The sequence below is a fragment of the Capra hircus genome, chromosome 2 (genome assembly GCF_001704415.2).
Source record: "Capra hircus breed San Clemente chromosome 2, ASM170441v1, whole genome shotgun sequence".
Taxonomy (NCBI): domain Eukaryota; kingdom Metazoa; phylum Chordata; class Mammalia; order Artiodactyla; family Bovidae; genus Capra; species Capra hircus.
Window position 1 is genome coordinate 29600179 of NC_030809.1, and position 27362 is coordinate 29627540.

Here is a 27362-nt window from a genome sequence, read left to right on the forward strand (position 1 = left end):
GAAAAAACAAAACGAAACAAAAAACCCTCTCTGTGTGAGTGTAAGTCTTCTTGATGTTCAAATCTCTTGCAAGACGCTTTAATTGTGTTAATGTTTACCACTGAATAAGCTCCAAATGTTTACCTGGTTCACATGATGGATGGAAATAAGTGAGTAAGTGACGGAGCAACTTTGAAACTGCCCTCTGAATCTTTCTCAAAAAAAAGTTTTCTTTCTCCCTTAATCTTTATCTACAGGTTTGGAAGTAAAAGGTCATTGCACAGTCTTGAGTCCTGCCATTCGTCCTGCGGGAATTAGGTTTCCCAGTGACGTGTAGGGAGGACTTCCCTGGTGACTCAGACGGTAAAGCGTCTGCCTACAATGCGGGAGACCTGGGTTTAATCCCTGGGTCGGGAAGATCTCCTGAAGAAGGAATGGCAACCCACTCCAATATTCTTGCTTGGAGAATCCCATGGACGGAGGAGCCTGGTGGGCTACAGTCCATGGGGTCACAAAGAGTGGGACGTGACTGAGCGACTTCACTTTTCCCAGTATGGCGAAGAGGAGAATAAATGCGGACTCTGGGGACCAGGGCCCAGCACTGCCTCACAGTTCAAGATCTTTGGCAAGTATTCACTTGTTCTGGGCAACAAAGGGGAGGCTGGTCTAGAAGTGAATCTTCTAAGCTCCCTTCCACTCCGACAGTCTAGATTTAGGCAAAGCAGTTCAAGGCCACCAGTGATAGATGGGCAGGTTTGACACTGCACAGCCCTAAAGGAGTGCCACTTGCAGAGAGTACAATGTGACTAACACACTTACTGCATGTATGTCTTAAGCGGAATTAGTAGAATCTTCCCATAAACAGAGGGATTTTGTACAACCTTGACCCTGGTCCCTGGGAGCTACTATGACACTGAGACCCTGGAAGAATTTCGATGCACCCTGGGAGTCATGCTTTTCGTTTTTGGCAGTTGAGCTGGATCCTTGGGCAAGGGAGTTAGGCAGGGGGCCTGTGTGTGTGTGAGTGTGTGTGTGTGTGTGTGTGTGTGTGTGTGTGTGTGTGTCTGTGCTCAGTCACTCAATTCTGTCTGACTCTTTGCGACCCCATGTACTATAATCTGCCAGGCTCCTCTCTCCATGGGATTTTCCAGGCAAGAATACTGGAGCAGGTTGCATTTCCTTTTCCAAGGGATCGTCCCAACCCGGGGATTGAACTTGCGTCTCCTGCATTGCAGGCAGATTCTTTACCATTGAGTCACCTGGAAAGTAAGAGGTATCCAAGTGCCATAGCCAACTGCATACTCTAGAAGTAAATCCCTTAGCATAATGCTGGATCTCCAAGCCAGTCTTCTAGAAATGCTAGCTGGTAGGAATTATTGCTCTGGTGGGAATAGAAAACAAACACGGGACAGGACACCTTGTGAAAATCAGAGTTTGACACAACTTCTGGGTAGCTTGGCACAGAGCCAGCTTTATTAGGAAACCGGCCCCAGTGTTATGGCCAAGGGGACATGTCTGACATCACACTTTGCAAGGCTCTGTTGAGAAATCAGTGACGCATCTGTCTTTTCCGGGAAGATGCTCATGGCTATGAAGCTGCTGGAGGAGGGGCCTTAGATTGGGGCAGTGATGTCTGCACTTCCCTGCATCCCCTCCTTACCCCTACATCTGTCCCACCTTGGGCAGATGAAATGGTCAGGAGGAGACTCCCCACAAGGCCATCTTGCTTTTGGCTAGAGGTCAGCTAAGGGGAGTTGTGGGTGTCTTAGAGACCAGAAGTGTACAAGGAGAGAGAGAGAGGAAGAACACATATCTGGAAGGGGAAGAATCATCCTCACAGACAGTTTTAATTCCAACAGGACATTTCTCATCTCCAGTTTGAGTAGATTTGCCCCATGGCTTCTGGGTCAATGGGTTTTAAACTTGAATCTTTTTTTTTTAATAGCATGACTTTAATAAAATTTATTTTTTATTGTAATAGTGATGATGTACAGGTAGTGTTAATTTCTGCTATACAGAAAAGTGACTCAGTTACATACACACACACATGTATCTTTTAAAATATTTTTTTCCATTAAGATTTATCACAGGATATTGAATATAGCACCTTGTGTCCAGTAGGAACTTGTGGTTTATCCGCTGTATAAGTAATAGTTTCCAACTACTAACCTCAAACTCCCAGTCCTTCCCTCCCCCACAGTCCCTCCTTTTTTGTAACCACAAGTCTGTGACTTTTTTTGGTTTTGTAGATAGGTTTATTTTCGCCAAATTTTTAGATCCCACATATAAGTGATATCATATAGTGTTAGTCTTTGTCTTTCTGACTAACTTCACTTAGGATGATAATCTCTAGGTGCATCGATCCTACTGAAAATGGCTTTATTTCGTTCTTTTCTTATGTCTGAATAGTATTGCACTGCATATATTACCATGTCTTCTTTATCTATTCATCTGTTGATAGACAGGTTGTCTCCATGTCTCAGCTATTGTGAATAGCACTGCTTTGAACATGGTAGCACCTGTATCTTTTTCAATTATAGTTCTGTCTGGGTATGTGCCCAGGAGTGGGATTGCTGGATCATATGGTAACTCTATTTTTGGTTTTCTGAGGAACCTCCATACCATTCTTCACAGTGGCTGCACCAATTTACAGTCCCATCGATGTAAACTTGAGTTTTGATCAGACTCACCTTAGCTCCAGATTCCCAGGGACCCACCTTCAGCCATTCACATTCCTTAGGCCTGGGACTGTCACCTTACCTTAACCATAAGCTGGATACCTTCTATTTGTGCTTTCAGACCCATTCTCTGCCTTCTTCTACCACGTTCTATGCCCTGGGATACTGACCAATAGGGACCACCTTAGTGGGTTCCCTGTACTCTGATTTCTGAGCTTGGCTCATGGGAGCCCTGGTTGGAGATCTGTGGGCAAAACTACAGGTCAGGGCATTTATTCTCCTAGCTCTGTTCCTTGGATATTGGGATTGACTCTTGACAGACAGGCCTTATTATACAGCTTTCCTTCTGGGCTCCTGCGATAGCTCCCCTACCTTACCCCTTAGGTGTAGGGATAGTAACAGCTCCCAGTCGTTACTGGCCTTGGGGTGCTGCACCATTTCTCCTTACTTTCCCCAAATCCTCCCCCTACTTTTGTTAAAAGCTCTTTGTATTGAATTCTCACGACTTTGATGAAACTCTATCTCCTTGCCCAGTCCGCTATGCCATCAGGTTCCTGCCAGGATGCTGATCCAGTCTGGGCTTGTCCATAAAGCTGCATTTTAAGCAAAGAGCCCATTTTAAACATGCAGATAGAAATTAAAAATACTGCTCCACTGGACTTTAATGCTCCTTAGTTCTTGTTTGGCCCCTTAGTGTTTAACCTATTTGAGATGATAACTTTATCTCAAATGAAAGCATCAATTTTGGTGATGTTTTTCAAAAAGCAGCTTTATCAGGAAATGAAGTTTAAAAAAAAGACTAATACTGCTCAATGAGAAAATATAAAGGGATAGAAACAGGCGCATCCACAAAGCTCAGCTTCTTTGTCCATAAGGAGGCCTATATCTGTGCTAGCCCATAGTCTCATCCATAAACACCAGGCCTCAGTTCCTTCGTTTTTGCGAAAACTCTGATCCAACCAAAGAAATTAGAACAATGCAAAGCCATATGAATTAATCATGAATACGACTAAAGAGAATAAAGTTCTCCTTAACAAGAACTCCTTTGAACAGCTCGGTGTGTTTCCTCCCAGATGTTTTTCTGAACACTTATAAAGTCATGTAATTATAATGTTTTTACACAAATGGGTAAACTGTTTACTATACATGCTGTTCTACTTTCCTTTTTCATTCAATATGGTTTTTTGAAGATCCTTCCATGTCCATTCATATACAACCAACGCTTAGCATCACAGGGTATTGGTTCTAGGAACCCATCTCCCACTCTTGGGTACCAAAAACCCATAGATGTTTCAGTTCTCATATGAAACTTAATTAAATAGCATTGTCTTTGCATATAATCTCTGCACATACTTCTGTACACTTTAAATTATCTCCAGACTCCTTGTAATACTTAACACAATGTAAATGCTATGAAAATATTTGTTAATGCATGGCAAATTCAGTTTTGGCTTTTTGGAACTTTCTGGAATATTTTTTTCAAATGTTTTCAATCCATGGTTGTTTGAATCCACAGATGCAGGACCTGGGAATGTGGAGGGCTGACTGTAACTACCTCATTATTTTTTAAAGTTTTTAAAAATAGTTTTATTGAAGTATAATTTGTTTAATATAAAATTCAGCTGCTTTAAGTACACAATATAATTATTTTTAGTAAATTAGCAGAGCTATACAACTATACCACAATCCAGACTTAGAATATTTCCATTGCCCCTAACAGAACCACAGTCCTGTTTGCAGTCACGCCCTGCTCTCACTCCCAGCCCCAGGAAATCACTCATCTGCTTTCTTCCTCTGTAGATTTACCTTTTCCAGACATTTTATGTCAATGGATTCTACAATATGTGGTCTTCTGTTCTGGTTTCTACCACTTAACATCATGTTTGTAACCTTACGTTTAAACAACCGCCATCAGTTCAGTCCATGGTATGGATGGACCTTCACAGTTGAACTAGCCACTTCCCACTGATGGACATTTGTCCACTTATGTGGGTGTTTCTGGAAGTGTCATTCCTGGATCAGAGGGTGTGTGCACTGAAGTAGGTTTGATCAAATTACCTTCTCTAAAGGTTGAACCTCTTTACTCTCCTAGAAGTAGTGGATGATGATACTGTCTTCTACTCTGCTGAATTTGGACCCCAGAGCAATAGACACCTCTGCCCAACACTCTGTAGGGGCTCCTTGAAATTACTAGAGGTGTCCGCTTGTGGTTTTGATAACTTTCTTCATAGCTCTTTCTTTTATTTTAATGATTGAAAGCATTTTTATTATGAACAGCTTGCAGAAAACTTATGTTTATAGGTTAAAGAATGAGAGTACAGTGAACTAGGTGTCCAAGATCTAGGTAAAGAAAATTTGATCAGGACCCTCAAATACCCCAGTGTGCTCCTTTCTGATGGACTGAAACTTGAAAAAGCATAATCCAAACCTTTGTGGTAATCATTCCTTTTTTCTCTAGAGTTCTATTCATAGCTAACCTATATTCATGCAAAAGATTTGGATGGAATCCACCTGCAATGTGCGAGACCTGGGTTTGCTCTCTGGGGCTGGGAAGATCCCCTGGATAAGAGAACACTAGTATTCTTGCCTGGAGAATTCCATGGACAGAGGAGCCTAGTGGGCTGCAGTCCATGGGGGTCACAAAGAGTCTGAGATGATGGAGTGACTTTCACTTTTCACTTTCCTTTTAGTTCAGCTGTAGCTATGTTCCCCCAGTTTCCTTCCTTGCATCATTCCAGGTTAGTGTTGGCCAGAGCTGCATGTTTTATGCGCTGGCTGTGGCATTACTGGCGCTTATCTTCTGGCTGCTCTTGCGTTCGCGGTTGGCAGTGGGTCTGCAGCTCTGAGTGCTCCTGCGTGGCGTGTGCTGACCTTTGTCACGTTGTTGTTGTTCAGTCACTAAGTTGTCTGACTCTTTGTGACCCCATGCCTGTAGCCTGCCAGATTCCTCTGTCTGCGGGGTTCTTCAGGCAAGAATACTGCAGTGGGTTGCCATTTCCTTCTCCAGGGGATCTGCCCAGACTAGGGATCCAACCTGTGTCTCCTGCATTGGCAGGCGAGTTCTTTACCACTGAGTCACCTGGGAAGCGACCTTTGTGATGCAGACACCAACAGACATCCAGCAGGCGGGCCATCCGCAGCTAGAGCTTGCCACTCATCGTTCAGTCTGTCCTTGCTCCTCGCCCCTTACTGTGCATCTTTCCTTCTCACTTGCATGTCCTGTCACTTTCATGTCCCAGCACCAGAAGCAAAGTCAACAGCTACTCTAGACTCCTGAACCAGCTCCCAGGTGCTACAGTCAGATCCCTGTAACAAATCCCTTCTCCTTTTCAGAAATTCAGTTCTGCTTTTCTAAGCGAATCTTGTGTGACAGAGCGTGTGTCTCAATAGAAGGTTTAGTTTGGCCTGTCTTTGAACTTTGTGTTTGTCTATGATTGCCTCTTAACTGTCCTGCTTGCCAGCACAGAATAGGGTAACCCCAGCTGAGCCGGCTTTCACACCTGCTCCCCAAGTCTCGGGTGGCCCTTTCCTCTATCACAGGGTGGAGATTCCAAAGCCCAGTGCCAACATGAATGAGTCCAGGCCCTGAAAATGTAGACTGGACCTGTGGTGTGACCCGAATGCTCTGAGAAGTTCAGTGTATTTATTTCCTGTTCCTTTGTAAGATGTTTTAAAATTTACCATTAGAAAAGCAAAATATCTGAAAAAAATGAAGTGAACTAGGAATTTTTATTCCAATTCCGTTACTATTTAGCCATGGGATTTCGGTCAAGATGCTTTGCTTGGGCTTCAGTTTCCTCGTTTATGTATTGAAAGAGTCGGCCTCTCCGTGGAGAGGGGTATCTCTAGGTCTTCCCTGTCTTTGGTATTGTGTGATGGTGTGGTTTTTTATGTGTGCCTACACGTAATGTGTTTCAACGTGATGCGCGAAATGGAGGTACTTCTTTGTATCACCTAAGGGAGGCTGGTGGCTGTCCTGATGTCATGAATGAGGGGATCCCATCTTGCAGAATCTGAGGAGGGATGATGGTGGAGGAACACATCATAAACACTGGGTCAGAGGAAAAAGACAGATGGTGTTAGTGTAAGTAGAGGAACATATATCTCTGGAAACAAGAGGGCCAGCTTAGACTGAGTGGGCAGATCTAGGCAGAAAGCTGCTGGGCCCTGACTCAAACCTGGAAACATCAGAGAGAAGAAAGAAATCAGCAGGCCTTGGATTTGCCCTGTGCTAGTGATAACTTGGCAGGTTGATTATTTATGCCAAGACAGTCTTTAACTTGTGTGTGAGAGTGTAAGAGTCAGGGCTAAGTATTAACAGTTCACGTAAGTCCAACTCAGCCTCCACCTCATTGCTTCTGGGCTAATTTTATCCTCTTGTTTTCCTTGGAGAACCATGTTTCCTCCAGCCCTGGTTCAGGAGGAAAGAGCAGAGTTCCTGGAACCAGGGTGGCCTCCTCCCACCAATAGTCATCGCAGGGAGCTGTCCACTTAGTCCGCTGTGCCCAGTTAGGACACCACTGGTTCTTCCGGGAACTCGGGGCTTTGGTAAAAACACATTCCCCTGCCTTTCCCTCTTGCTGAATCAGAAGGTGTTCTGAAGGCTGAGCCAGAACAGCTAAGTCGTGCTTGATCCTCACTCAGCCCAGTACCTGGCAGAGTGAGCTTGGAACAGAGGGGTTATTGTTGGTGAATTAACCCCACTTGCTGACTGTGAAAGGAAAAGCATGTTCCTGAGTTAGGAGTGGTGGTTACCTGTCCCTTGAGCACTTCAGCTCAGAGGTTTGTTTCTGCCTTGCTGGAGAGGTCTTGTACCATAGCCAAGGCTACCCTCTCCTCGGTTTAATGGTCAGAGAGTTGTTAACATGAAAGGGATCAGAAGCTGGTAAAAGTGTGGTTTAGTTCCCCTTGCTTCCTTACTGTCTTAGCAGGTTGCTTGGACCCAGAGCCCCTCCCACCCAAGACCTTTCAGAGTCAAGCCCTGTGAACAGGGGCTGTGTCAGTGTGAGGCTCAGACTGTTTTGATTGTTGCTTTACCCAAAGCTCTGGAACAGTAGGCTCTTAATACGGTTGAAGAAATTAGTTCAATTGTTTGTTTTGTCTGGGTGACGTAGTCATTTTTCCATTCTGCAAGAGTGTGGCATTTTGTCAAACCTGAATGTTGGGTGTGTGTGTTGTGTGTGTTTTGGGTGGGAGAGAGAAGAGAGTGAAGGGGGACTCAAAGTGGGAGTCACTGGCTGACCTCAGGAGAGCCCTCTGACCTTCGGCTACTCAATCCAGCTGATTTGGTGGACTTTCTAGGCAGTTCTAAGTCCCACCCTTGACACACTTGACTACTGTTTCACCCAGGGAAACAAGACCCAGAAGAAGATGCCAGGATACGTTGCCTTCTGTAATATGTGTTCAGCAGCAGGAGGCTTGGGCTGGGGAAGAAGGAGGAAATACCAGCCGCCATCTTGATTTTAGACCTTCTCTCTATGTACTCCATAAACAGCAAAAGGATTTATTTATTATAAAGACCCTCATTGAAGACCTCTGCTCGCCCTTGCCCGACCTCTCTGTAGCACTTGGGGTGATTTTGTTGCAAGTAATGTAATACCCAACTAAAAGTAATTTACACAAAATAGACATTTAATTATCTCACTTAAGAAGTTATAGGTAGGTGGTTCCAGTGGATCAAGTTTGCCTTTTCAGAACTAGATATTTTTGTTTTTGATTGTGGCAAAATATACTAACATAAAATTTACCATTTTACCCTTTTTAAAATGTATAGCTTGGTGGCATTAAGTACATTCATGTTGTTGTTCAGTCATCACCATTGTCCATCTCCAGAACCTTTACATCATTCCATACTGAATCCTGGACCCATTAAAGGATAATTCCCCACATCCCCCTTTTCCCTAGCCTCTGGTGTCTATGAATGTCACTATTTTTGGCACTTCATATAACGGGAAACATAATATTTGTGTCTGGCTTTGACACACAAAAGTTTTAAACTTCGATACAGTCCAATTAAACTATTTTTTCTTTGGTTAATTGTGCTTTTGGCATCATATCCAAGAAATCATTGCCAAATTCAATGACACGAAGATTTCCCTCTATGGTTTCTTCAAAGAGTTTTATAGTTGTGGTTCTAATGCTAGGTCTTCGATCCATTTTGAGTCAATTTTTGTGTCTGATGTAAGGTAAAGGTCCATTTTCATTCTGTGCAAGTGGATATCTAATTTTCCCAGCACAGTTTGTTGAAGGACTATCCTTTGCCCAGTGAATAGTCTTGGTATCCTTGTTAAAAATCGTTTGATTATTTACGGTGGGTTTACTTTGAGCTCTTTATTCTCAGGTTCTTTTTATTGTTTGACTCCATCAGCCTAAGTGTGTTGGGTATATTTTTTGCATCATTGTTACAAAGTGGCTGCCTCAACAGAAGGTATTCTACAACCATATTCAAAGTCAAGAACCAAGGATGTGTCATTCTCTCTCAAATTAGGAACACTTTCCAGGGGTCTCCTGGCCCCAGCAGACTTCCTCTTAGACAATGATGCACTGAAACCAGTTTGTACCAGATGGTGAAAGTTGATTATTACATTTTCTAGATTTTTTGAGCTCATTGCTAAATACCATCACCCTAGAAATTGACTATGGTGGGAGTATTTATATACACCATGGCACATGACAAATGCTACAAATCAAGATTTTTTTCCCCCAGGAGAGTGGTTTACCAGTACACTATTGCTTTTAAGTATTACAAATCAGAACAAGATGATATGGCCACTCTTACCTTAAGGGAATCTTGGAAAGATAATGTCTGTCATTTTCACCCTCTCTCAAGGGAAGGGGACTTTGCTGGCAGACAAGGAGAGGGAGAGCTAGGGAAGTAACAAATGGTGTTTTATATTAATGGTTCCCAATAGTGGGAACTTTTTGTAATCACTGAAAAGAATATCTTCAAAGGGTGTCTCCCAGAAGATAGAGCACTCTGGGCTCAGTGGTAGGATGCACCAAGCTCTATCAGTTGACATGGTAATTACAGCAAGAGGTGGGGCCCAGGACAGGCTGTCTAATCCATGTGATGGGGGCCTATTAGGGACATGGCCTCAGCAACTTCCTGTAACCACAATGGGGAGCTGCCTTGACATGGGACTGTGAATGGCCAGAGGACATGGGGCTTGCTGAGGGGAAGTAAGGAGCCCCGTGTGGGGTCTCAGAGGGTAGTAGACGTGTTCCCTGAAGAAGAGCCAACAAAGGAAGGCCTGCCATCCTTGGCCAAGAACTCCTTGCTGATCAGGCCATGGATGGCCATGATCTTGAGGAGTCCGTGGCGAAACTTCTGGCCAATGAAGACATAGATGAGAGGGTTGAGGCAGCTGTGCAGGAAGCCCAGGATCTCGGTGGCATCCAGGGCCCGGCCAATGTCGTTGCGGCGCTGACAGGTCTCGGTGATCACCTGGGCCCTCATGAGGGTGTCCATGACCAGGACCAGGTTGTAGGGCAGCCAGCAGAGCAGGAAGACGAGCACGACAGCAAAGATGACCCGCATGGCCCGGTGCTTCTGCCCCATTTGGGCTGAAAACAGTGTGCGCAGGGTGAGTCCGTAGCAGAAAAGCATGACCAGCAGGGGCAGGAGGAAGCCAAAAGTCTGGGGCAGGACCCTCATCACCATACGCCATTTCGTTGTATTGGCACCCATGTCCTCGTAGCAGACTGCACTGGAATAGGGTGGGTGGATGGCCCTGCGGAAGATGAAGATGGGCAGGGCCAGGATCACGGACAGGGCCCAGATGCCTAAACATATGAACTTGACCCAGTGCCGCTTCTGGGTCAGCGTGCGTGTAGCATGGACAATGGCCAGGTAGCGGTCCATGCTGATGCAGGCCAGCAGTAGAATACCGCTGTAGAAGTTGACTTCCTTCAGGAGTGAGACCACCTTGCACAGGGGTGTGCCGAAGATCCAGCCCTTTGCCTTGGAGGCGGCCCAGATAGGCAAGGTCATGGCGAAGAGCAGGTCAGCCATGGCCAGGTTCAGCAGGTAGACATCAGTGACAGAGCGACCGACCCGGCTGTACAAGATGACCAGCATCACCAGGGAGTTTCCCAGGAGGCTTAGCAAGAAGACCAGGGCATAAATGATGACCACAGCATGCTTATTGATATCCAGAGATTCTGGCCGACATGGGGCAGAGTCTGGTAGAATAGAGGGCAGGTCAGTGTTGTAACTGTAATTGCCAAAATCTTCATCGCTGTAATTATCCCAGTTAAATCCATCCATATTTGAAGTAAATTTTGTTTCAGCCTAAAGAGGAGAGACCAGGGTTACTGCACAGTAAAACCTCTTCAGATTCTAGCCCAACAGCTTGTACATCTCATATGGAATTCTTTGTGTTAGCTTATATATTATATGGAGGTAACTTTCACTTCAAGGAGTCACTAAAGTTCTAAGGTTTTGGAGACACATTTAGAAAAAATGATTTCACAAAAAGCATCTAGTTTCTTTCAATATCAGAGAGGTTCTTATCACTTTCCATGACATTGCCCAAACCGTGTTTGAAACTTCCCCTTGTAATCCCTACAGAACATGCTGTCTTGGATCCTTGGAGGTGAGTCTTTGACTGTTGAAGCTGATTTTTAATGTCAGAAACAGGAGGTACCACTCATTTTTCAACCTAGGGAATTAAGCAGGCAATCTATTTTTTTTTTTGTTTTTTGTTTTCCCAACATAGGGAATTTTATTTTTTTAATTTATTTTTATTTTTTATTTTTTTATTTTTAAAATTTTAAAATCTTTAATTCTTACATGCGTTCCCAAACATGAACCCCCCTCCCACCTCCCTCCCCACAACATCTCTCTGGGTCATCCCCATGCACCAGCCCCAAGCATGCTGCACCCTTAAGCAGGCAATCTAATTGGGTTGGATCCCTAGAAAAAGATCAAAGCTTAACTATAAAGCTAAGAGATGAATTCTTTTGTCCAACTTTCTGAAAGTTATTTGGGAGGGACTGCTCTGGTTGTTGGTGTGAATGTAAATTGGTATAGCCACGATGGAGAACAATATGGAGGTTCCTTAAAAAGATAAACATAGAGCTACCATATGACCCTGCAATCCTACTCCTGGGCATATATCTGGAGAAAAACATGATCTGAAAGGATACACCCACCCCAGTGTTCATTGTGGGACTGTTTACAATAGCTAAGACGTGGAAGCAACCTAAATGTCCATCCACAGAGGAATGGATAAAGAAGGTGTGATATATATACATATGTACAATGGAATATTACCTAAAGCCATTAAAAAGAATGAAATAATGCCATTTGCAATAACATGAGTGGACCTAGAAAGTGTCATACTGAGTGGAACAAGTCAGACAGAGAAGGAAAAATATCATATGACATGTCTTACATGTGGGAACAAAAATAAATGATACAAATGAACTTACAAAACAGAAAGAGACTCACAGACTTAGAAAATGAACTTACGGTTGCCGGGGCTGGGAAAGGGGGGAAGGGGTAGTTAGGGACTTTCAGAAGGTCATGTACACACTGCTACATTTCAAATGGATAACCAACAAAGACCTACTGTATAGCACATGGAACTCTGCTCACTGTGGCAGCCTGGATGGGAGGGGAGTTTGGGGGAGAATGGATACACATATATGTATGGCTGAGTTTCTTCTCTGTTCACCGGAAACTATCACGACATTGTTAATCAGCTATTAGCCCAATACAAAGTAAAAAGTTTAAAGTTTAGAGAAAAATAAAATGAAGTATTCTGGAAAAACAGTCTGAGTGATAGCAGCATAGGGTTTCAGAATGCTCAAGCTAAAAGGAAGTTGTACCACCCAGAGTTTTTCTTTTGATGTGAGAGGCTTCCTCTGGGAACACTTGGGTAGTTTGAAAAAATATGTTAAAAACCATAAGCATGGGGATTTCCACATGGGTGGAAATGTAGCAGATTGTCTTGGGAGCTCTGAGCAGGCATATTCTGCCATGCAGGGGTGAGCAGAGAAAGGTAGTATGTTCCCAGCATAAGGAGGAGGGCCAGCAGGAAGCAGAGAAGGCAGGTGGAGACACATGATCCTTGTTTGGGTGGCTTCCCAATCCTGATGGAGATCCTTCCTGTGTTGCTCACAGGTGCCTTCTTCCAAACCTGACTCTCCAGCAACCCCCAACCCCACCGTAGATTATCCCTAGCTAACTTCTGTGGGCTCTGCCCTTGTTAAGGGGGTAGCAAAGAACCTGCTTTCTGGGGAAGCTGCAGCCACTCTGAAATATTATCCCAGTTTTTCAAAAGGAAATAAACTAAAGTGACCAGCTACTGAATTAGCTTCCTTTTGAACCACAAACTGTATCACTATCATGTCATTTCTTTATAACAAGATACGGCCATCCTGTGACCCTATGCCAGTCTGTAACTCACCTCAACATGGTACCCAGTGTTAAAGAGACGAATATAAAATAAAAAGGCTCAGGAACTACCTTATACTCACTGCTGCTGCTGCTGCTAAGTCGCTTCAGTCGTGTCCGACTCTGTGCGACCGCATAGACAGCAGCCCACCAGGCTCCGCCGTCCCGGGGATTCTCCAGGCAAGAACACTGGAGTGGGTTGCCATTTCCTTCTCCAATGCAGGAAAGTGAAAAGTGAAAGTGAAGTTGCTCAGTCGTGTCCGACTTTTAGCGACCCCATGGACTGCAGCCTACCAGGCTCCTCCGTCCATGGGATTTGCCAGGCAAGAGTACTAGAGTAGCATGATCATAATAAAGTAAGGACTATAATGATGGTGATGGGATGTGAAGAAGTTGGACCCTTTATATACTGCTGGTGGAAATATAAAATGGTCCAGTTGCTTTGGAAAACAGCTGTTAAGAAAGCTAAAACATAGAGTTACCATATGATCCAGCAATTCCACTCCTAGTATACTCAAGAGAATTGAAAGTGTATGTCCCCACAAAAAGTTGTATGTGAATCTTCTCAGCAGCATGCAGCCACAAAGTGGAAGTAACTCAAATGTTGATCAATTGATAAATAGATATGCAAATGGTGGTGTACACATACAAGGAATATTAATCAATCAAACAAAGTAATGAAGAACTGATATAGGCTGCAACATGGGTGAATCCTGAAAACGTTATTCTAAGTGAAAACAGCCAGAGACAAAAGATTTCAATGAGTTTATTCTCATAACTTCATGGCTGCTGCCTAGCATCATGAGAGGGTATCTTATTGGACATTGCTTGCTTGGGAAAAGATCAAAATTCAAATTCAAAGAACAGTTTCCAGCTAAGGCCTATCACTTTTGTAGCATTGCAAAGATGAAAAATTGTTAGTTGAACCATTGTAAGTCGGGGACCGTCTGTATACAAAACCCCACTGAATTGTATACTGTAAATGGGTGACTTTTATCGCATGTGGATTATATCTCAATTGCAACAGATGAATCAAAGGTGTGTAGAAAAGAATGTGTATGTGTGTGTAACAGAGTCACTTTGCTGAACAGCAGAGATTGGCACAACATTATAAATCAATTATACTTCAATAAAAAAGAAAAAAGGTGTATTGGGCTTCCCTGATGGCTCAGTGATAAAGGATCTGCCTGCCAATGCAGGAGATGTGGGTTCCATCCCTGGGTTGGAAAGATCTCCTGGAGAAGGAAATGGCAACACACTCCAGTGTTCCTGCCTGGGAAATCCCATGGACAGAGGAGCCTGGCAGGCTACAGTCCATGGGATTTCTAAAGGAGATTAGTCCTGGGTGTTCATTGGAAGGACTGATGCTAAAGCTGAAACTCCAATACTTCGGGCACCTCATGCGAAGAGTTGACTCATTGGAAAAGACTCTGATGCTAGGAGGGATTGGGGGCAGGAGGAAAAGGGGACGACAGAGGATGAGATGGCTGGATGGCATCACCAACTCGATGGACATGAGTTTGAGTGAAATCCGGGAGCTGGTGATGGACAGGGAGGCTTGGTGTGCTGCAATTCATGGGGTCGCAAAGAGTCGGACACAACTTAGCTAATAAACAACAACAGTATAAGTGTAAAGGAAATAGAAATATTAAATCAGTAATATCATCATCAGCATCAACACGAAAGTCCCAGGAAGTTTTCCTCTTTAGCAGAAGAAACTGTTACTGTCAATCATACATAGCAAAGAAGAAGGCAGAATGAGGTTAGGAGAAACTAGAAGAACAATGCCCCTTTCCTCTAGAGTGAAAGAATTCTTAACTTTCACTTTTCTGAGATGGTATCTCTCTGCGAAGTGAAGGGGGCCAGATAAATTACCTTCTCAGAACACAGAGATCACAAATAAAGCAGATTAAGTCAGTCCATGAACCTAAAAGATGTGATGATAAAGATGGGGCCCTGCCTGGTGAGAGAGGTGACTAGCACAGCTGGCTCAGCCAGTGTTGCTTGCAAAACCTGTGAGAAACCACTGACTCTGCCATCCCAAGGTCAAGACCAAGTTTTCTCAGAAGCCCAGAGTAACGAAATCACAAGATAGGTCACTTCTGGGAGCTGATGATCAGAGATGCTCTTCAGGGAGCACGTGACCTAAGAGAAGACCCACCTTAGAGAGTGGATACAGAGCACGATGGATGCAGAGAGCTTATGCCCTTAGAGGGGAGAACCCAACATTTACAAGCATCAGCTGCAAGAAGGCAGAAGCAGGGCAGCCACAGAAACTGCCTGTCTCAGAAGCAGCAGCAACAGCCAAGCAAGTGTCACAGTCAAGTCCTCATTCCGGATAATCCAGTGCTCAGCTGTGCAGGAGATGGGCTGGAGGTGTGTGGGTGAGCTCCTATTACTAGACACGAAGGCTCAGCCTCAGGGACCAGGGGGCCACCACCAGGTCAGGACAGAAGGTAGAGAACTCAGAAGTGGAAACCAGGCCAGGGCAATGACCTCCGGCCACAGGAGGCTGGGGCAGGGGAATGTTTTGTTGTTGTTTGTTTGCTTTTTGGTTTACCGGTCTCTGGTGAGGCTGTTTGACAGTTGAAGGGAGATACATATTTGAGATCTGATTTGTGCCTCCCAGGTACATGGTCTTGCTCGGCAGTTACAAACAGACAGGCACAGCAAGGCTCAGAAACCAGCCTTTAGTCACAGAGCCTCTCAGTGCTGCGGCCAGAATTTCAACTAGGTGTGAATGACTTCACATGCTATTTTCAGTCCACAGATCTGCTTCTTAAAAAAAAAAAAAAAAATCACAACTCAAAGTTTCAAATACAGTTGTGGACTTCTCTGGTGGTCCAGTGGTTGAGAACCCACCAGCCAATGCAGGGAACGCAGGTTCGATCCCTAGTCCAGGAAGGTCCCACATGCCCTAGAGCAACTAAGCCCGTGCGCCACAGCTACTGAAGCCCGTGAGCCTACAGCCCATGCTCTGCACTAAAAGCAGCCACCACAATGAAAAGCTCCTGCAACTAGAGAACAGCCCCCACTCGCTACAACCCAGTGCAGCCAAAAATGGAAATAAATAAATGAATTTGCAAAAAACATAGTTGTAAGATGATTTCTTGAGATATCCTGAGTTTCACCTGGCTATAGTTCCCTCTGATTGTTTGATGTTTTGTGCATTGCTTTCTTTGCTATTCCTTAGACCCAGGATGAAAAAAAACAACCATCACAGGAAATAATAAACCAAATGTCCTTGAATTGACTGGCTCCCTGCTGGTAGCCACCCGATTATGTCCTTGGTAACCAAACAGGACAGTCCCTCACTGAGTGAAACTGCCAGCCCCCTAGTGACTCCATGGAAAGCATGATTCTAATTTATTTCACAGAAGTTTTATACATAGAAGAGCCCAAATACTTAAGACAATCTTTTTAACAGCAGCAACACAATAATAATGCAACAAAGTCCAGGTTGTTTGAATACAATTCCAGTATTCTTTCTCGCTAAAAATAGAATCCACACATATTTGTGTTTAATATGGGGAAGGAGGGCCTCACTAGGATCTGGCTCAGACTCAATTGTAGCCAAGGCAGGGAGAGCTGGCTGGGAGCGGGAAGAGAAGAGGGTGGGCAGTGAGTTGCCCTAGGTTGTTGGAGAGAGGGGTATGGAAGAGGAGCAGAAGCTCTCCCTTTGAGGACAGGGTGGTCTAAAGAGAGAGTGGAGAGACTGAGAGGTGTGGGGATAGGTGGAGGGGACAAATGGAGCCTGGGTGTCAAGGGGGACAGAGAACAGAGAAGTGTCTGGAAGGTGGGAGGGGTGGGTGTTTCAAGACTTACTGTGATTCTGGGCTTGTCACCTGTGGGACACCTCCAGGAAAGGCAGATGTGTCTGACTGAAGAAAGGGCGGCGGTGCTGAGAACACAGTGAGGAAGTGAGTGGTGGATTACATTGCTCAATTCTGGGGTGGAGCCCCTGAGGGTGCGGGATGCTTTTGATAGTTTGAATAATTAATTCCCAGGTCAGCTCTTTAACGACAAGTCGTCATTTTATGAACTGGCAGAGTTCATTTTGGGAAGGGGTTTCCTAGCCAATCTTTCCATTTCCCAGATGAGGAAACTGAGGCCCACCCAAAGAAAATAGTCGGCCCAGCATGGCACAGATTTCTCATCTTTGCCTCGAGCTCAGCAGCCCCGAGCTCTTTCAGCAGCCCTGCCTGTTTCTCCCTGCATTCCAGTTGTGTCGGGCTTCCCGGGCTTACCACCCAGCAGTCCTATGGCTCTTCAACGTTTTTCCCATCTCAAAGGGAGCAGCTCTTTAAGGCACCAGAAATGGAGCTTTAGCCTTTGGCACGCCCGGTGGTTTTCTTCCCTGGCCTCTCCTCTCCACCCCACACAGCCCTGGTGTTCTTAAATCCTCATAAATTCCTTCTCCACGCCACGCCCTTTTGAGAGCTTCCACCCCCACATGGGTGCTCCATTCACCTCTTCTTGTCTTTCTCCTCACTCCCCAGTCATCCTCTCTGACCATGCTCCTCTCTTAGGGCACTGATATTTTGTCTTGGTTTGTCCACTTGGAATCGGGTCAGTAGTAGCTACTAATTTCGGAACCGAGACCATCTCATTTGGAAAGAAAGACATTTGGTAAGGGTTAAAATCCCATCCAAGTTCAAATACATTTTTGAAAACAGATGACACCAAGCATATGTTTTGTCACATCTGCTGTTGATAACAATTGGAAGGTTAATTTCAGGCGGAGCTGTGAACGTTAATTCACCGCACCCTCCCAAGTCCTTACCCTTACAGTGATTGATACCCCAGGCCCTCTGCTACTTGTTATCCTGGCCTCTTGCCCCAGTCATCATCCCAGGGCCCACAGGGTACTCAGAGCCTGTGGAAAACTCATCTTAGCTGCCTACCCCTAGGAAAGAACCTTTGAGTCCAACCATTTAGCAAACATTCTCTGTCACCTTTCTCTTTACTATGCTGGAGAACCCAGAGACTCCTGGTCAGGTGATGGTAAACCCAGACAGAGACCCAGGACCTGTGGAGAGAGGCCGTGAGTGCAGCAGTGAAAAACTCTGCTAGCCTAGCTGCTCTGGGCAAGCGACTTTTCCTTTCAGATTCTCAGCGTGCTCATCTGTAAAATGAGACTCATTTTAGACTCAGTGGTAGACTCTGACTCACCAGGTTGTGCTGAGGATGAAAGGAGGGATTATCTATAAAACACTTAAGACACCTATAAAGCACAGGGTTAGCATTTATTATTGGTATTATTATTATGGAAATAGTTGATCAGCTAAAGCATGGGGTCTCTCCCACTACATTGCCAAGCAAGAGAAAGCAGCGGGCCTGCTTTCTGGGCTGACTTCCAGGTATATCTTGATTTGCTTTAACCTGAAATAACAGTGGTCACTTTAGCTCTAATGATGAGTGCCTGCTAGGGCCTAGCATCCAAGAAAAGTGCTTTTCAGAATCTGTATCACTTAGTCTTCATAACGGCTGCATGAGATGTGCATTTTCTGAATGAGGAAACCGAGACTGTGAAGTTAGGCAACTTACCTAGAGTGACGCAGATGAACTGAGTTTTAAGCAGTTCTTAAGACATGTTTTTTTTAAACCTGACCTCAAATCTGGCGTTCTGTCTACCGCAGTGAGGGACTGGATCCCAGCCTTAGGTTTCTGAGCTCGTCAGTACCTCTCTGTCCCACACAACTGGATGCAGAAAGGAGAGTCCAGATCTGACATTTCCCAACCAGTTTACTTCTTTGTTTTTGCCATACTGTGAGATTAGGGGAGTTTAGTTTCCTGACCAGGAATTGAACCCAGGCCCTTGGCAATGAGAGCATGGAGTGCTAACCCCTGAGCTGCCAGGGAGTTCCCAAGCAGCCTACTTCTCAATTTTCATTAGACTGATTTCACTTCCACCAAGCCTACCGCAGGCCTACAGATGGTGGGGTGAATTCAGAACTGTTTTCCAGTCCTGGTTATGTTGTTAAAGATCAGGATGAGCTTGGACAAGTCATGTCTCTCTGGGCCTCCATGTGGTCCCCTGGAAAACGAGGAGGTTAGTCACATATGGCTATAAATAAATAAAATATTTAGTTTTTCATTTCAAGTGTTCAGTGGCCACATGTGACTCAGTTCAGTTCAGTAGCTCAGTCGTGTCCGACTCTTTGCGACCCCATGAATTGCAGCACGCCAGGCCTCCCTGTCCATCACCAACTCCCAGAGTCCACCTAAACTCATGTCCATTGAGTCGGTGATGCCATCCAACCATCTCATCCTCTGTTGTCCCCTTCTCCTCCTGCCCTCAATCTTTCCCAGCATCAGGATCTTTTCAAATGAGTCAGCTCTTCACATCAGGTGGCCAAAATATTGGAATTTCAGCTTCAACATCAGTCCTTCCAATAAACACCCAGGACTGATCTCCTTTAGGATGGACTGGTTGGATCTCCTTCCAGTCCAAGGGACTCTCAAGGGTCTTCCCCAACACCACAGTTCAAAAGCATCAATTCTTCAGCACTCAGCTTTCTTTATAGTCCAACTCTCACATCCATATATGACCACTGGAAAAGACATGGCCTTGACTAGATGGACTTTGTTGACAAAGTGCTGTCTCTGCTTTTGGCTACAGTATTGGATATTGCAGATGTCCTTCAGGACATTTCTGTTATTGTAGGAGGTTCATTTGTACTGAGTTGCCTTAGTGAAGACTTAAATACTTTGTTTCTGCAGTTCATCACTTCAGTTCTCAGGGGACTCACAGGAAGAGACTGAAGTTTCCAAGTTCCTTCTAGCAGAACATGGCCCCAGCTGCCTGAAGGCCAAACTGCTCACCCACCTGATGTTGTTGCTACTGCTGCTGTTATTGGAGTAGCCACTGATGCCTCCATGGTGACCCAGGGCTTGGTAGCTGTCAGGGATGTTGGACAGGAGAAGGCAGCTTCTGTGTGGAAACTTCAGACCCAGGGCTGCCGAGGGGGAAGTTCAGGAGGCCCCCCAGGGGAGGTGTCTGCACAGAGGAGCAACGAGGTCTGTCCTGGGACTCTGACTAAAGGTTAAGGCTCTACCCAGCAATTCTGTAATAGCACTGGGACTTTTCACACCTTCCTGGCTAATGGTTTCTAGAGGAGTCTGAACGCGGTGGTTTGCCTAGTCCATCTCTGTCTCATTTTCAACATATGCTTTCTTCTTTACAAGGGAATGCAAGCAACCCCACCGCCCAGCTGACACGTGCTGAATTTATGTGTACACTTTCTTCCTTCCTTCTAGGGGCAGGATGAGAAGTATCCTTGCTTCTTCTTTTGAATTCCTGCACCTGCCTGTGGGACCCACTGCCTCTCATAACCTTGAGGGTCTTGCCTCCTGGTCCCTCTGCCTCTCTTTCCTGGAACCACCTCCTTCCCTGAACTTGCATGTCTCTCTCTCCCTTCCTCTGTACTAGGACTCCTTCAGCTACTTCTACCCCGGGAGAAGTACTTGCCTCCATTTCAAAGGCAAACTTCTTGAAAACACAGCGAGCAGCTGCTGTATCCACTTCACCAACTTCTTGTTCACTGCTTAACCTACTGCAACCAGCTTCCTTTCCACTGTGCTGCAGAAACAGCTTTTGCCAAGGTTCCCAATAACCTAGAGTTGCTAAACCCTTCTCTTAAATAAAGCTGTTTTAATATTATAAAAATCAAATGGGCATATTGTAATGAATGCAGGTGATGCAAGAGCATATAAAGTGAAACTGGATTCCTTTCCATCCCTCTGTTCACCTGTATCTTGTGTACAGGTGTATCACCTGTATCTTTCTGGACTTTTCCCCATGCATAGTTAAAATAGTGTTGAACTAGTTATGTTGTTTTTCACTTTAACAATGTATCATGTTCCTATTTCACGTCAGTCCATATAGATCTATCTTATTCTTTTCAGTGATGACATCATGGTCTATGGCAAGGATGTTCAGTTCAGATCAGTTCAGATCAGTTCAGTCGCTCAGTCGTGTCCGACTGTTTGCGATCCCATGAATCGCAGCACGCCAGGCCTCCCTGTCCATCACCAGCTCCTGGAGTTCACACAAACTCACGTCCATTGAGTCGGTGATGCCATCCAGCCATCTCATCCTCTGTCATCCCCTCCTCTTCCTGCCCCCAATCCCTCCCAGCATCAGAGTCTTTTCCAATGAGTCAACTCTTTGCATGAGGTGGCCAAAGTACTGGAGTTTCAGCTTTAGCATCATTCCTTCCAAAGAACACCCAGGGCTAATCTCCTTTAGAATAGACTGGTTGGATCTCCTTGCGGTCCAAGGGACTCTCAAGAGTCTTCTCCAACACCACAGTTCAAAACCATCAATTCTTCGGCACTCAGCTTTCTTCACAGTCCAACTTTCACATCCATGCATGACCACTGGAAAAACCATAGCCTTGACTAGACAGACCTTTGTTGGCAAAGTAATGTCTCTATTTTTCAATATGCTATCTAGGTTGGTCATAACTTTCCTTCCAAGGAGTAAGCGTCTTTTAATTTCATGGCTGCAATCACCATCTGCAGTGATTTTGGAGCCCCCCAAAATAAAGTCTGACACTGTTTCCACTGTTTCCCCATCTATTTCTCATGAAGTGATGGGACCAGATGCCATGATCTTCATTTTCTGAATGTTGAGCTTTAAGCCAACTTTTTCACTCTCCTCTTTCACTTTCATCAAGAGGCTTTTTAGTTCCTCTTCACTTTCTGCCATAAGGGTGGTGTCATCTGCATATCTGAGGTTATTGATATTTCTCCCGGCAATCTTGATTTCAGCTTGTGCTTCTTCCAGCCCAGCATTTCTTATGATGTACTCTGCATAAAAGTTAAATAAGCAGGGTGACAGTATACAGCCTTGACGTACTCCTTTTCCTATTTGGAACCATGTTGTTCCATGTCCAGTTCTAACTGTCGCTTCCTGACCTGCATACAGATTTCTCAAAAGGCAGGTCAGGTGGTCTGGTATTCCCATCTATTGAAGAATTTTCCACAGTTTATTGTGATCCCCTGGAGAAGGCAATGGCACCCCACTCCAGTACTCTTGCCTGGAAAATCCCGTGGACGGAGGAGCCTGGTGGGCTGCAGTCCATGGTGTCGCGAAGAGTCGGACACGACTGAGTGACTTCCCTTTTACTTTTCACTTTCATGCATTGGAGAAGGAAATGGCAACCCATTCCAGTGTTCTTGCCTGAAGAATCCCAGGGACGGGGGAGCCTAGTGGGCTGCTGTCTATGGGATCGCACAGAGTCGGACACGACTGACGCGACTTAGCATTGTGATCCCCACAGTCAAAGGCTTTGGCATAGTCAATAAAGCAGAAATAGAGGTTTTTCTGGAACTGTCTTGCTTTTTTGATGATCCAGCAGATGTTGGCAATTTGATCTCTGGTTCCTCTGTCTTTTCTAAAACCAGCTTGAACATCAGGAAGTTCACGGTTCACATATTGCTGAAGCCTGGCTTGGAGAATTTTGAGCATGACTTTACTAGCGTGTGAGATGAGTGTAATTGTGCGGTAGTTTGAGCATTCTTTGGCATTGCCTTTCTTTGGGATTGGAATGAAAACTGATCTTTTGCAGTCCTGTGGCCACTGCTGAGTTTTCCAAATTTGCTGGCATGTTGAGTGCAGCACTTTCACAGCATCATCTTTCAGGATTTGAAACAGCTCCACTGGAATTCCATCACCTCCACTAGCTTTGTGGGTAGTGATGCTTTCTAAGGCCCACTTGACTTCACATTCCAGGATATCTGGCTCTAGGTGAGTGATCACACCATCATGATTATCTTGGTCGTGCACCTCTTTTTTGTACAGTTCTTCTGTGTATTCTTGCCACCTTTTCTTAATATCTTCTGCTTCTGTTAGGTACTTACCATTTCTGTCCTTTATTGAGCCCATCTTTGTGTGAAATGTTCCCTTGGTATCTCTAATTCTCTTGAAGAGATCTCTAGTCTTTCCCATTCTGTTGTTTTCCTCTATTTCTTTGCACTGATCACTTTCTTATCTCTTCTTGCTATTCTTTGGAACTCTGCATTCAGATGCTTATATCTTTCCTTTTCTCGTTTGCTTTTCGCTTCTATTCTTTTCACAGCTATTTGTAAGGCAAGGATGTAAGATGATTTATTTGGTAATTAGCTTATAGACGAATGAAGCCCTCGTGACACAGTGGTAAAAAATCTGCCTGTAATGCAGGAGACCTGGGTTTGACCCCTGGGTCAGGAAGATCTCCTGGAGAAGGAAATGGGAACCCACTCCAGGATTCGTTCCTGGAGAATCCCATGGGCAGAGGAGCCTGTCAGGAGTTGCGGAGTCAGACCTGACTGAGCTACTAACACTTATAGGTGAATATTTAGGTTCTTATTATGAACATCTTTGGATGTAGGTCCTTGGGAATTTGTATGTTTCAGTAGCTTAAGTACAATTTTGCTGGGTCATAACTGTGCGTGTTAAATGTTGATAAATACTACTCATCATTCTTCAAAAGACTGTTCCAGTGTGCTCTCCTATTATTATGTACTCTCCTATTACCTACTGCTGCTGCTGCTGCTAAGTTGCTTCAGTTGTGTCCCACTCTGTGTGACCCCAGAGAAGGCAGCCCGCCAGGCTCCCCCATCCCTGGGATTCTCCAGGCAAGAACACTGGAGTGGGTTGCCATTTCCTTCTCCTATATAAGGACCTGTTACCCTATCCACTCATACTGTCTCATAATTGTCAATTATGGTAAAATATTTTCTCCCAACCTGCTGTATGCTTTTAAACTTTATTTATGGTGAAACAGATACTGTACAAGTCTTATCTGATCTCTGCAGCATTTCACCCCACCAACTCCATTCTTTTATTTCTCTGAGAAACTCTTTTGGTCTCATTTGTTGCTCTGTTTCTTGATCCATTCCTCAAATATGGATGTTCCTTGGAGTCTGCCTTGGTCCCCATCTCTCCCTGCTCTCCGTAGACCAGCCCACCTGCCTCCTTGGCTTCAGCCCCTGTCCCTTCTGGGTCAGTGTCTCCCACATCTATAGTTCTCAGCTTCTCTTCTAAGCTTCTCTCTAAGCTTAAATTCTTACATGCAACCACTTCCTGAAATCTACCCTGAGGTCCCACAGATGCTGCAAACTCAACATATAGAAAACTGGTCTCTGGAGAAGGGAAATGGCAACCCACTCCAGTATTCTTGCTTGAGAAATCTCATGGACAGAGGAGCCTGGTGGGCTATGCAGTCCATGGCATCGCAGAGTCAGACACAACTTAGCAACTGAACAACAACACACAACCAGACACACTGTAATTTAAGGAAATAGTTTTTGATGGAAATAAGGCACAAAATGGAGAGTCAAGTGACCTAGCAATATGGAATACAGGGTTTTGTAAGAAATTAACATTTGTGTATAGAATAATAGTTGCAAATATTCAAACAATAAAGTCTGTAACTAAATGGAAAGCAAACAACTGGTCTCATGAATTCCCTGACATGGGTGCCCCTGCTCCTTAACGGGGGAATGGGCATGCCCCTCAGGCTCACCTTGCTCCTCCTCTCTACCAAGGCCATCTCTCTAACATCTTTCTGTATTAGCTCCTCCTCAATATCTTCATTGACGAGCTAGGCCCCACTTTATTCTCTCACCTAAGCTACTGGATTCATTGTGGGATGCCTCTGTATTTCAGAGCAAATCTGTCTGAGTTAAGATCCCAGCAATGTCAGTGGCTGTAGACCTTGGGCAAGTTATTGTGTCTCACTGGTCTCAGTTTCATCATCTGTAAAATGGGGATAATTAGAGCACTCACCACATAGGGTTGTCATGTGGATTAAATGAGTCTATATTTACAAAACAGTTCGAATGGTCCTTGGCATTGTTGGTTCCTGCTGCTGCTGCTACCACCATAATCAGATCACTATTTTCCTAAATGTTCTCTGCCTTAAGTCTTTCTCCTCTCAATCCATCCTCCACTCTCTATCAGAACCATTTGCCTCAAACGTGAGTTTGATTGCCTTCTTTCCCTCTTACAGCCCTTCAAGGACCTCTGTTGCCCTCAGTCAGGGCCAAATTCCTGATCTGGGCACTTGGTGCCCCTGCCTCTGATGCTTCTCCTGCCTTACTTCTAGCCATGCCCTCTGGAATACTTAACTCTGGCCACAGGGAACAACCCGCAGTTCCCCCACTACAGCTGCTCTGGTTCCTCTTGGGCTCTAGCACACAGTTCCTTTTCCCTCTTCCCCACCTTCTTGGTCCGGCCAGCTCTCTGTCCTCTCCAGTTCAGCCCTGTTGTCACCTCCACGCACCGCCAGCCCTCTCTGTGCTTCTCTGCATCCCCAGGCTTACCTCTACGATGACATCAATTTCAGGGATTTATAATCATCAGTTTGATGGCTTCATCCCCCAGGCTGCGAGGTTCTTGAAAGAAGGGATTATATATATATATATGAAATTTTGTCTCCCCAAAGCTATCCCACACAGAGTTTGGCACATTCTAGGGGTTTGATATCGTTTTGTTGAGCACCGAATAAACAGACAGGGTGAGAGAACTGAAGTATGTTGGTGCATTTGAGTGATATCTGATTTAAAGAAATAATTATGTCACCCAAATTTCCCAGGTCCCCCCTCCACCAGCCTGTGAGCACAAACGAAGTCACGTCAACAGTGATAAAACCCAGATTACACAGGCTCAGACCTGCGTGTTCATGCAGGGCTTATTCCCAGTAGACTGCTCCCCAGAAATATGGGGGAATCTGTTGGAGGCATCCCCGAGGTGCGCCTCTGGTGCTGCTGGGCTAGACCTGCGCCCTGGGCTCTTTTCTGGTGGACTGGTGCCATCATGGTGCCATCACAGCGCCATGCTCTGGGACGGACTATGGTGACCCTCGTGGAACCCTCGGCTGGAGAGTCCTCAGGGTCTAACAAGCTTCCCAACATCTTTGTGGAGCTTCTGTGCTCTCTGTTGGACTTGGTGGGACTCTTTGGGGGGCAGTGTTGAGCTAGAGGCTGGTCTTCAACATTGCCCTTCCATCTCTCCCAAATAAGGGGAGACAGTCAAGCTCCCCCTTACCTGGCCCCTGATTTCCTCCTGAGTTCTTTTCCCAGAGCATATTGCTTCCTCTTAGAACACAGGCTTCTGCTGGGTTCCCTCCCCCCAATCAGTTCATCAGGTAGGACTGAGCTCCCTGCTGGAGGTCCTACTAGAATATAATGTCTTCTGCTGTAATAAGAACCAGCCCTAATAAAAGTGTCTGAGTAAGTCTAGCCTCCAGGAGGGGACTCCTTTAGGGCAGGGATGATTCTATTGCCCTGTTTGCTTCCATAGCCCCGGCTCTGCCCCTCACTCCCTCCATTCCCTGTACTCTGCCCCCCTCCCCCGCCCCCCCACCCCCACCCTGTGCCAACCTTGCTGCTGCCTTTGTTAAGGAGAAGTTCTCACCAGCTCTCCAGGGCAGGAACTGCTGTTGCAAAATCCTTCCTCCCTGAGATGGTAATGGGATGCAATCTGGGCGGCCCTGACCCCAAGAGGCGGTCCGCAGGCCCTGGTCAGAGCCACAGGGTTGCCCAACCGCTGCAGAGGCTTTGGCAGTCTGCTTGAGGCAGAGGGGCCAGGAGTAGCATGCCTCTTTGAGACTGTGCAGTCTGCCCAATAGCCCAAGTAGGGCAGCTAATCAGCTAGCCACAGAATGGGGTCCACACCTCTTCTGAAACAGCATTCTCAGGAGTACCATAACTGGATGACCACTGTGTGTGTGCTTAGTCGCTCAGTCATGTCAGGCTCTTTGCCACCTCGTGGACTGTAGCCCACCATGCTCCTCTGTCCATTGGGTTCTCTAGGCAAGAAGGCTGGAGGGTGTTGCCATTCCTTTCTCCAGGGGATCTTCCTGACCCAGGGGTCAAAGCTGGTTCTTTACTGTTGGGTTCTTTACTGTTTGAGCCACCAGGGAACTCCTACTGAGTAACCATAATTCGGATAAGACTTCTTGAGCAGTCAGGGGATGTGATCTCATACCAAGGAGCTGCAAGAGTCCTCATCAACTGTCTTTAGTATTGAAGTCTAGCTGCCTAAGCATTGTAGAGAGGGTCACCTAGACTCAGCCCCGTCTTCTGAAGTGCTCAGAACTTGGGCCCACCAAGTCATCGTAGTGGTTGGAAGGAAAGGGCAGAGAGCCTCAAGCCTCCCCTCAAACCCACCAAACCAGATGCCCTGGGGAGTAACTGGTACTCCTGCACCCTGTCAGTGAGAAGGTATGACATATTAATATAATCTCTTTGGGAAATAAAACTGCCATTTCTTAAAACTTAAACATATACCTACCACACCTTGTCATTTCATACCT

The 27362-nt window shown here is 45.4% G+C and overlaps 1 protein-coding gene across 2 annotated transcripts; it reads right to left on the reverse strand.

Moving 5' to 3' along the window:
• On the reverse strand, nucleotides 8268–26482 carry CXCR2 (C-X-C motif chemokine receptor 2). Of its 2 annotated transcripts, XM_005676527.3 has the most exons (3): nucleotides 26428–26482; nucleotides 25369–25440; nucleotides 8268–10947 (listed from the first exon to the last, which is right to left on the reverse strand). In XM_005676527.3, exon 3 carries the CDS (start codon nucleotides 10921–10923, stop codon nucleotides 9859–9861), a length of 1065 nt encoding a protein of 354 aa, XP_005676584.2. In that variant the 5' UTR covers nucleotides 10924–10947; nucleotides 25369–25440; nucleotides 26428–26482; the 3' UTR covers nucleotides 8268–9858. The 2 variants fall into 2 exon arrangements, with proteins under 2 accessions (XP_005676584.2, XP_013828075.2); XM_013972621.2 differs by lacking the exons at nucleotides 25369–25440; nucleotides 26428–26482 and adding an exon at nucleotides 16882–16988.

Excerpts from the sequence above, each read along its gene's own strand:
- CXCR2 (XM_005676527.3), bottom strand. The coding sequence starts at position 10,923 with ATGGATGGATTTAACTGGGATAATTACAGCGATGAAGATTTTGGCAAT.